The sequence below is a fragment of the Balearica regulorum genome, chromosome 26 (genome assembly GCF_011004875.1).
Source record: "Balearica regulorum gibbericeps isolate bBalReg1 chromosome 26, bBalReg1.pri, whole genome shotgun sequence".
Lineage (NCBI taxonomy): Eukaryota > Metazoa > Chordata > Aves > Gruiformes > Gruidae > Balearica > Balearica regulorum.
In genome coordinates, this window is record NC_046209.1 from 6,062,839 (window position 1) to 6,073,123 (window position 10,285).

General features: G+C 59.5%; 1 protein-coding gene across 6 annotated transcripts in view; it reads left to right on the forward strand.

Annotated features, from left to right (window-relative positions):
- The window catches only part of UNC13A (unc-13 homolog A), a 37,386-nt gene extending 30,368 nt beyond the window's left edge, over positions 1–7,018 (forward strand). For 3 of the 6 annotated variants that reach the window (XM_075776563.1, XM_075776564.1, XM_075776567.1), the window contains 7 exons: positions 1,569–1,625; positions 1,825–1,905; positions 2,020–2,167; positions 2,977–3,033; positions 4,574–4,666; positions 4,752–4,911; positions 5,202–7,018. In XM_075776563.1, the coding sequence (XP_075632678.1) occupies positions 1,569–1,625; positions 1,825–1,905; positions 2,020–2,167; positions 2,977–3,033; positions 4,574–4,666; positions 4,752–4,911; positions 5,202–5,490 (885 nt within the window). In that variant the 3' untranslated portion in view covers positions 5,491–7,018. Of the gene's footprint in view, positions 1–306; positions 337–1,568; positions 1,626–1,824; positions 1,906–2,019; positions 2,168–2,976; positions 3,034–4,573; positions 4,667–4,751; positions 4,912–5,201 lie in introns of all 6 variants that reach the window. The other 3 variants (XM_075776565.1, XM_075776566.1, XM_075776568.1) reach the window with 2 other exon arrangements.
- The last annotated feature ends 3,267 nt before the right edge of the window (positions 7,019–10,285 follow it).

Genomic DNA, 10,285 nt, shown 5'->3' on the forward strand with positions numbered 1-10,285 from the left:
GCGTGCTGGGTGAGCTGCTTTCCTCCACCTGCTGCTACTTCCCCAGCTCCAAACAAGCAGGGAGTAATCCTGCCCCTACTCAGGAAGCGAGCTGGCACGCTCATCACAGGTTCACCAGCAAGCGCATGGGGCTGAGCCTTTGCAGGTGTGAATTAGTGCTGAACCAGTGGCACCAGCGGAGAACTGGGCACTGCCAGAGGAGAGTACAGGGCCAGAGCCCGCATGGCTGGGGGATGTGGGGGGCCTGGACCCGCGGCTGGCCACTGCTGGTGCCACCAGTAACTGTCCCTTGCTGTTCTCTTCCAGAGCAGGGTGAAGCTGCCCAGTCACACTGAAGTAAGAACATGGCTCTTCTGCTCCCCACTTGGCTCTGGTCCCTCCTCTTGCCTCCTCCCCATCCCTTGTCCTGTGTGCTGTGGGGTGGGGGGGAATCCCAGCTCAGTGCAGTGTCCTGTCGTGCTCTGTTTGGGTGGCTCCCAGCCTGTTCACTGGCTGGGAGAGATGGGGACAGCAAGGGAAGGATTAATGGGACAGAACTTGGAGGGTGGGGGGCACAAAGGGTTAATGGGGGAGTGGGGTACAAAATGAGGGCATGGAGGGGCCAGACCCCTGCAGAAGATAATGGTTAGTGGGGTAGATGCTGGGGTTTCTCATTGTTGGGAAGGTCTGGAGCTACTGGTGCCAGAGGGGAGAAGGAGGTGGGAATCGCTGGCTCTGCTGCACTGGGCCCCAGTTCACCCAGTTGCATGTTGCAGACTGGGGGGCTTAAGAAGGGGAGCTTGTGCTCAGCCCAGCAAGCTGGTGTCAGACCAGGGAGGTGAGCAGGATCTGCCCGTGCCATAGGGCTGCATCCGCAGGAGCCACACCAGTGGGCCCGATGGAATGGCTTCATGGCCCCTGCCCATGGGGGTGGCATGGCACAGGGCAGGTGAAGGCGGATAGGGGCTCCCATCTGCGGTGTTCCCTGGGGTGCAAGGGCGCTGGGAACTTCCCTGGGACTGGGCAGGGATCTGGGTGGCAGGGGGGTGTTTGGCTTGGCTGCCAGCGCCATGGGGTATAGGGGGGGACTGTGCCACATCCTCCCTGTGCCCGCTGTCCCCCCGGCATCTGCTGTCTGCTCCCCACGCCCCAATGTCATATGATTGTCCATGCGGTGCCAGTGATGTGCCGTGCTGGGCTCTGTCGGATCCAGAAGCGGGTAATTGGGCACCACAGGGAACAGGACAGGACCCTTGGGCCAAGCTGCTTGAGCAGGGTGTGAGGTCCCTGATGCCAGGGTGATGTCCTGCCCTGGGGTTCCCAAGCCCCAGCCACAGACTGGTGCTGAAAACTCAGGGGCTGGGACAGGGGTGGCACCAGCTGCTGGCACCCACATCACCATGTCTGGAGTGGCTGGTGGCCCCTGAAGCTCCCTGCAGAGCACCCCTCCAGCCCCCTGGAGCCCGGGGAGGCCGGGGAGCCCCCCAGAGCTGCAGCAAGCTCCTGGCACTGCGCGCCCAGCCTGGCCGTGGCACCCCCCAGCCCGGCCATTCACCGGGGCCATTCCTGTCTCTTTTTGCTTTCCGCAGGGCACACAGATGATTTTCAACGCAGCCAAGGAGCTGGGGCAGCTCTCCAAGCTGAAGGTGAGGGCTGGGAGGCTGGGCGGGGAGGGAGAACGGGACTGGGTGGTCTGAGTGCCTCTCTGTGCCAGGGCGGGTGGCACTTTGCAGGCTGGCAGTGGCACTGTTGCAAGGATCCCACCAGTGCTGGTTTCCTGGCATAGCTGGGGCGAGGGGAGCGGGGCCCTGGTCCCATACTGAGAGCAGGATTTGTGCCCTGCAGGACCACATGGTACGGGAGGAAGCCAAGAGCCTGACCCCAAAGCAATGTGCAGTGGTGGAGCTGGCACTGGACACCATCAAGGTGAGGGCACTCTGGGGTACGAAGGGGTGCCCCTGAGGGCTCTAGACCCGGGGAGGCACCAGAGGACCTCCAGCAGAGCCACTGAGGACCCTGTGGCCATCTCCTCCCCTCCAGCAATACTTCCACGCTGGTGGCGTGGGGCTGAAGAAGACGTTCCTGGAGAAGAGCCCTGACCTGCAGTCGCTGCGCTACGCCCTGTCCCTCTACACCCAGGCCACTGACCTCCTCATCAAAACCTTTGTGCAGACCCAGGCTTCACAGGGTAGGATGCACTGCCCTGCCCCCCCCATGCCCCCTATCCCCACATGTGGACTCAGCTGCCTCACAGCCAGGGCCCCACCCTGCCCCCATCCCAGTGGGGTTGGGGGGGGGGTGTCTCAGCCAGGCTCGTGGAGGGGTGGGAGGGGGGGGAGGGAAGGGCTTTTTGCTCCTGTGGTTTGCAGATGAAGAGTGACCATGGGTGTCCAGAGGCCCAGGACTCCCAAGTCCTCCACCAGCAAGAAGGGTGTGTCCCCAGCGCGCGGGCATGGCTGGGCTGGCACAGAAATGGGGCCCGTGGGTGTGGGAGCAGTCCCAGGCGGGACTACCCCTTGGCTCTAAATGCTGCCCTTTATTTTGTCCTTTGGCTGCTTGAGGAGGGGACAGAGATGCTTGGTGGCAGTCATGGGCCACTGCATAGTGCCCCAGCCAGGCTTCTCTGCATCCTCAGGGAGTAGGACGTGCGTTTTCTGTCTGTGCATCTCCTGCAAGGGATGTCTGTCCTGTCTGTGCCTCCTGTGCCAGCCATGTTGGGGACATGGGGTTGGGTCTGGTGGGTGCCAGCCGTCCTGGGTGCAATCTGGCCCCAGGACTCCCCTGGGCTCAGAGCTGGGTGGTGCCTGGTACTCCTGTGTTGCTGCAGTGTTGTCCGGATGCTTGACTGTCCATCTGTCTGCAAGATCTGATCTCTCTTTCTCTCTCTTTGTTTTCTCCCCCCTCTTTCACTGTTCCCATCCCCCATGCACGTCGTCTCCTTCCTCCTCTCTTCCTCTACTCTGTGCCATGTCTCTCTTTCTCTCTCCTTCCCACTAGTTCATGGTGGGAAAGGTATTAGGTTTACCCTTAGTGAAGAAATTTATCCTGAGAAGGGTACGTGTGCTGCTCGCCTGCCCCTGCACCTGCCTGCCACCACCGGCCTGGGCTAGTAACAGTCCCGACACCGCAGGCTGGGGTGGCCAGGAGTCCCGTCCCAGCATCGCTGGCCTTGGGGACCCGTACTGTGGGCAGAGCTGGAGCCCTCTGCCCACAGGCTCACATACCCAGGGCTGCTTTGGGTTGAATTTGGAGGAACTGTGCTCAGCTGTATTGACCACCCCCCACAGACTGGGGAGGGAGGCTGTGCCCCACGGGGATAGGGGTTTCTGCCTTCACTTGCCAGCTCTGGGCACCATGCATTGTCCCCAGTGCTGCTGCCTGAGTGTGGACATCACCTCCCTGCAAGCCGGGGAGCTGTCTCCATGGGATGTGTGGCCCCAGGGGACACCATAACCATGTCTGTGTCGTCCCCCGTCCTGTCCCCCACCCCACATCCACCTTGCTGCAAGAAGGACCATTACTAGCCTTGCTCCGGCGAGCTCCGTGTCCACCTGCCCCAGGGCGTGAGAAATGAGCCCAGCTCCATGGGCTGCGCTTGGCCTCCATCGCACCCTGCCAGAGGGGCTGGGGCTGCACCCCATGCTTGGCCTCCCATACCCAGACACCCCCTCCTTGCCCGCCATTGCCTCCATTTCGGCTCAGCATGCGGCACTGCCCGGGTGGCGGATGCCTGAGGGGATGGGGTGCTGGGAGTGGGGTGGCGGGTGAAGGTGGATGGAGAGGAGAATGTGCCATCACCAGCCTCCCCCCTGGCCTGGCACCCTTGTGCTGGGGGCCGTGCAGTGACACATGGGGATGTGGCCTCCTTTGCACTCTTATGTCCACCCTGGGGGGCTTTCTCCTGAGCTCGGTTTAATCTCCTCGGCCCCGTCTGACCCACAGACGCTGTCCCTCTGCCTTGCACTCCCTCCTTCACCCACGGGTGCATGCACAGCTCTTGTGGGGGAGGGGGTGGGCTGGGCTGTTGGTCGCAGGTCACCCAAGTTCCCCATGCTCGGGGACCCCGGAACTTGATGTGGTCCCTGAGATGGAGGGGATACGAGAGGGGGCAGGTCAGCCACAAGCTCCCGGCAGGGCCATGGCTGCCCTGTGGCACAAGAGCCAGGTGGGGTCCCTCCTGCCTAGTGCTGTGCCTGTGCTCACAGCCATGCATGGAGCACTGACACCCCCCCCGTGCACAAAGCAGTGCCACTGTCCCCTGCCCCGTCCCACCCTGGCACCTCAGCCCCTGCCTGGGGAAGGGAGGCTCTCTGGGCTCTGCTGATGTGGGGTGGGATGGCAGAGAGCCAGCCTGGTGCTGGGGATGTCCTGCCATGCCCCAGCCCAGCCTGGGGCCAGCACCAGCCATCCTTGGCAGTTGCTGCACCCATGCTGCTGTCCCCAGAACTCTTTGGCAGAGGCCACAAATCCTACTGCCCACCCCCTCCTGCCCTGTGGTGGGTGACCTGCCTCCTACAGTGGGGTTGGTGGTGGGCAGGGGATGTCAGGGACACCGCGGGAACGGGCACTCATGTCTCCTCCCTTTGCCACACAGGCTCTGGTGTGGATGACCCTGTTGGGGAGGTGTCCATCCACGTGGAGCTCTTCACCCACCCTGGCACTGGTGAACACAAAGTCACTGTCAAAGGTGGGTTCTGCTGGGTGGGATGCCAGGGTCTGGCAGGTGACAGCGCCCCATGAGCCTCACGTGCCGCCCCCCTTCCTCCTTGCAGTGGTGGCTGCGAACGACCTCAAGTGGCAGACATCGGGCATCTTCCGGCCCTTCATTGAGGTCAACATCATCGGGCCCCACCTCAGTGACAAGAAGAGGAAATTTGCCACCAAATCCAAGAACAACAGCTGGGCCCCCAAGTACAATGAGAGCTTCCAGTTGTGAGTGGCACCGCAGGGCTGGGGATGTGGGGCCGGGCTGGGGGATGTGTCCCCCACGATGTGGGGACCTCCTCCTCATGGGGTTTGCCAGTGAGTTTGCTTGTACCCCAGGGGATGTTTTAGATGTTTTCTCATTGGTAAAAGGAGGGATTGGGGGTGGGGGCAGGAAGAAAAAGGCTTTTTTAGGGGCAGTGGGGAGGCAGCACCCATATAGGGTGCTGCTGCAGAGCCAGAGGGCCTGGGAGTTTGACCTCCTATGCCAACACTGCCCATCCCTTGCTCCCCCACAGCACGCTGGGGACAGAGACGGGCCCCGAGTGCTACGAGCTGCAGGTGTGTGTGAAGGATTACTGCTTCGCCCGGGAGGACCGGACAGTGGGCATCGCTGTCCTGCAGCTCCGTGATATCCTGCAGCGGCCTGGCTGTGCCTGCTGGCTGCCCCTGGGCCGCCGCATCCACATGGATGACACTGGCCTCACTGTCCTCCGCATCCTTTCCCAACGCAACAATGATGAGGTGGCCAAGGAGTTCGTCAAGCTCAAGTCGGACACACGCTCAGCCGAGGAGGGCAGCAGTTAAACCCCTTCTGCCCCCTAGCCCTCTCCCCCCCTACTCCTGGTTCCTTTTCTACAGCATCCTCCAGCCATGTATAAGCCATAAGAGCGGCCACAAAAGGAGTCTCCTTCCAGGTCCTGGTGTGGGTGAGGGGGGACACAGCTGCAGTTACAGCCCCCCCATCCCTCCCTTGGCCAGACTGGCAGTGCAGAGCATGGCCATACCCCCATTCCACCCAACGGGAAGGTGCTGGGGCTGGTGGGTCTGCAGGGAAGGGCTGAACCCCAGATTGGGTGATGGGACACATCTGCCCCTTCCCAGCCTGAGATGGAGGAACCCCAATGGCCCATCCCTGACCCTATCCTGTCCCAAACCTCATTGAGTGACACAAGGAAAGGCCTAGGCTTGGTGGGGCTGGTGTCTCATCCTGCCCAGGGCTGTTGGTGAGTGACTGGCACAGCATGATGGCCCCTTGTCCCCATCCCTTGAGCACTGCAGGGCGCCCTGAGGGACGGGGAGGCTCCCACCTGCTGAGCACCCTGTATATATGTAAATAGCTGTATATACACGGGGCAGCCGGATTATGTGGCTGTGTCCTGCACCCGGAAGGGCTATTGGGGCTGTTGGGGTGGGGGTGGGCACAGCCCCTGCATGCCCTGCACAGGGTCCCCTCCCTGGCTGGCAGCAGCATCTGTGGGGCCGGGAGCGGCAGGGAGCAGCCCCTGGCCCATATCCTGTCTTCCCTGCCTTGCCGCCACCATGGGCTGCCCCACTGCTGCCCTCAGGGTGCCAGGGCTTGGGGGCAAGGGCTGGGGGCAATGGAGCGGAGGGACTCGTCTCCACTGTCTGGCCAGTGGGGATCAGCCATTCCTCTGCAGTGCAGCAGTGCCCATGGGACCTCCTTGGCACAAGCGAGACCCTTCCCACCCCCAACCCAGAGGACCTCCCCCTCACAATTTCCCATTAACCACCATTTCTGCGTGATCAGTGGTGTGTGTGTCTTGTGCGAGTGCCCAGGAGGCCAGGGTGTGTGGTGTCAGGGATGGCCACCCCAGCTGGCCAGCTTGCCCTAAGTATCAGGGCAGACAGAGGCCTGATGACCCCACAAGTCAATATACCTCTCTCAGCCCCCTCCCCATCCCAAAACAGGATACCCCAACTAGCCCCTATGGTCCTTTTTCTATAGGGTTTGCCTGGGACCAAAGGGTTTAGCTTTCCTCTCTCATTTCTGTTCAACATTTACACCCCTTTTCTAACCGCTGATCCTGCACGGCCAGGCTGGGGCTCAGCCCCATCCCCCCCCCCCCGACCGTGGTGCCCCTGGCCCCGTGGACCCTCTCCAAACTGTCCTGTTTGGCATGTGATTGAACCGACCAATTCTGCTCCTGTAGCACATGTGTCACTGATGCCTGTGTGTCTGTACCACCCCGCGCGGCACTGCCGATGGCGGCTACCATGGATGCATGATAGTGAAATGTTTTGCACTATTTTGAAATTTTTTGGCTCTGTAAAAATATTTTATTATAACTGACATTAAAAAGCACACCCTTCACTGTGGCTACTGTGGGGGTGCGGGAGGGCAGGCACACAGGGGCTCTTCATCTCCACTCCCACTCCAATGCAGCACTTGCACCTTTAAGGTTAACACCAAGGATAAATAGCCCTGGGACGCTGCAGCAACTCTCTGCACTCAGCCTCCCTGAGGGCTGCTCTTCAGGGCACCCGCCCTCTGCAAAACCAAGAGCTTCAGGACAGGCGTTAAATGAAACTGGACCAGACCTATCCTGAGAAGTGATGCTCTATTCTCAACCACCGTGCTGCAAAGTCTCAGGCATGGGACTGCCAACGCAGCCTCGCCAAGGGCAAACCCAGGGCCTTCCACAGTGGAGTGACTGCATCACTGGACAAGGGAAGAGCTAGGGATGTCATCTACCTGGACTTCTGTAAGGCTTTTTACACAGTTACCCAAAACATTCTTGCCCCTAAACTGGCATCATACGGATTTGATGAATGCAGGGCCCCGATACCCTGCAGAGAAACCTGGGGCTTTTGCCTGGTTTTTGGCTGGCACCTGGGCAGGCACCTGCTTCTCTCACGAGAGCACCAGGGCTTCGCTGAGCTTTGCTGGGACTGGGGCAGTGCTCTGCTGCCCTCCAGAGCCATCATTAGACTTTGCCCTAAGCCTCACAGGGACCTGCTGCCCTCCAGAGAGCCCATGGCCCTTTGCAGAGCTTTACCAGAACCCTCAAGAGGGCATGCAGCCCTCCAACATGCCCCAGAGCTTTTGCCAGACTTTGCTGGTGTAAAAACTTCTCTCTGGGGTTCCCCCAGTCCTTTGTGAGGCTTTGGAGGCATCTGGGCAGAGACCTACTGTCCTCCAGAGAGCTCCTGGGCTTTCACTGAGCTTTGACAGGGTCCCAATGCTCTCCAGAGTACCGTGGGGCCTTTGCTGGGGCCTGTGGCACTCCAGAGAGCCCCAGGGCTGTTGCTGGGCTTTGCTGGACTCACAGAATGGTTTGAGTTGGAAGGGGCATTTAAAGATCATAGAGTCTGACCCTATCCTGGCTCCTAGGAGCTCTTGTCTTTTCCCAGTGATTCCTGATGGATACACCCATTCTCAAGGTTTTCTGGATTAATGCAGCACCGTCCCTAGTTTTAATCATCACTATTGGGACTCCTGTGCCCATGTGAAAAGTGAGAGAATGTCTGTCATTTACTACTAACAGTATACAAAGGCTATTACTAATATTTATTCTCAAAAGTCTGGCCACTTGGGATAGGTCATGGGAACTCCCAAGGATTGCCTCCCTAAGTTTCCCCATAGTTGGGCTGGAGGAGGAGGTAGAACAATTTTATCTAACAACTTCCCAACATCCAGGCCATCAGTACAATGTCTTTTACGATTATCCCATAGTTTCTGTAAGGTGGGGGGAGCCTGTTGAACTGGCCTATTGTAAATCCTGTTGCTCCCAGGAGGTCCTATAAACACCGCTGTGTCTCACTTCTGTGAGTCAGAGACTCCTTTTATGTCAGATTGATTGGTTTTAATGGGGCAGTTTTTAATATTTTTGTCCCTGACTCTTATGCTTGGTCAGGGCCCCACTGCCAAGAGTGCCCTGGGGCTTTTGCTGGTATATTGGGTTTATGTGGGAAGGTTTTGATATTCAGGGTGGCTGCAGAGATATCTTCTGTGACATGCCAGAAGTCACAGCCCCATGTCAAACAGAGCTAGTTCCAGCCAGCTCCAAGACTTACTGCTAGCCAAAGTGGAACCAATCTGCGACAGTGGTAGCACCTCTGTGATGACATGTTCAAGAACGGGTAAAAACTGCTGTGTAACAGCAAGGAAAAAGGAGTGTGAGAACAACTCTGCAGACACACAGGTCAGTGCAGAAGGAGGGGGAGGAGGTGCTCCAGGCACCAGAGCAGAGGTTCCCCTGCAGCCCATGGAAGTCCACAGTGGAGCAGGGAAGTCAAGATCTCCCCTAAGGGCAAGGTGTACTTGTCCTGAGATTTCTCCTCATGGCCTATTGAATAACTCCACAGTGCAGGCATCCCGGCTGGACCATTGGTAGCAGACACCCACTGCAACAGCTTGCTTTGTTTTCCATGCCCCTCATCCTCACCCAGAGGCTCTCCACCACATCCTTGCTGGCCGTAAGGGCCGTACCCTCCAACCTCTCCCTTACATAGAGTGCGGCACCTCCACCTCGCTTACCCTGCCTACCCCTCCTGAACAGCCTGCAGCCTCCACACCAGCACTCCAGGCATGGCACTCGTCCCACCACCAAGTCCCAAAACTCCCAAGGACATGCCAGCTCTAGGAATGCGGCAAGGCTTCCAGCCAAAGGCACTTGAACTCACAGCCCCTGAGAGCTGCCTAAAGGAGCCGGGGGCACCCCAGCCCCCTCCAAACCCTTTCCTGCCCCAAGAGGAGCTGAGGAGGCTGTTGGGGTAGGGCAGAACACGCAGAGACCCCACATTCCCTCCTGGGAGACACCAAAGTCCTTAGCAGCCAACAGCTAGACCACAACATGGCACCGCCACCACTGCAGCTCCCACTGTGCAGCACTCGGGACCCCCCGGCTCCTGCAGACTTTTGTCCTTCCCCAAACCTTCTACCCCTGAGGTAGGGACCCACCCCAATCCCTTGCACCCCAAGGATGCTCTTGGGGGCAAGGGCAGAGCTGACCACCAGCCATCACTCCTGTCTCTCAGCCACCCTGACTGCCCTGCCAGCAGCAGCCCTGTTCCTTTGGCATCCTCAACCCCTGGGCACTCCCAGCATCCCCGTCAGCCCTGGCCCCAGGGCAGTTTTGGCCCCTACCCTTGCCTGGGTGATGCATGCCCAGTAAACCCAGTTCCCAGAGAATTTCCCAAGTATTTGGGGCCATCTCTCCCATTTCACCTCCTAGAAGCCAGTCTCCTCCCTGCTTTGCAATTCTGTTCTGCTGGCACAGTGGCTCACTCCAGCCACAAGCTCCCCATTGGCCGTTGGAGCCAGCTCAGTGGGTGCCCCAGCAGGGTCCCTCAAGCCCAGCACGGCGTTCTCACCTACACAGGTCTGCAGAGGGCTGCATGAAGCAGCTTCTTCAACCTTCAGCTCTTAACACATCAGGTGGACATTCACCAACCTGCCTCCATCAGCCCACTCCACACTCAGCCATGGCACCGCTCCTCTGCCATTCAGCCACAGCACTACTTCCCTGTGGTGGCCATGGACACCCCTTTGCCAGAGCCCATGCAGGATCCTACCGCCCTCTGTGGGTCCAGCTGGCTTTCTGGGGCTAACTGAAAGAGAATGGATTTAGATGGGACT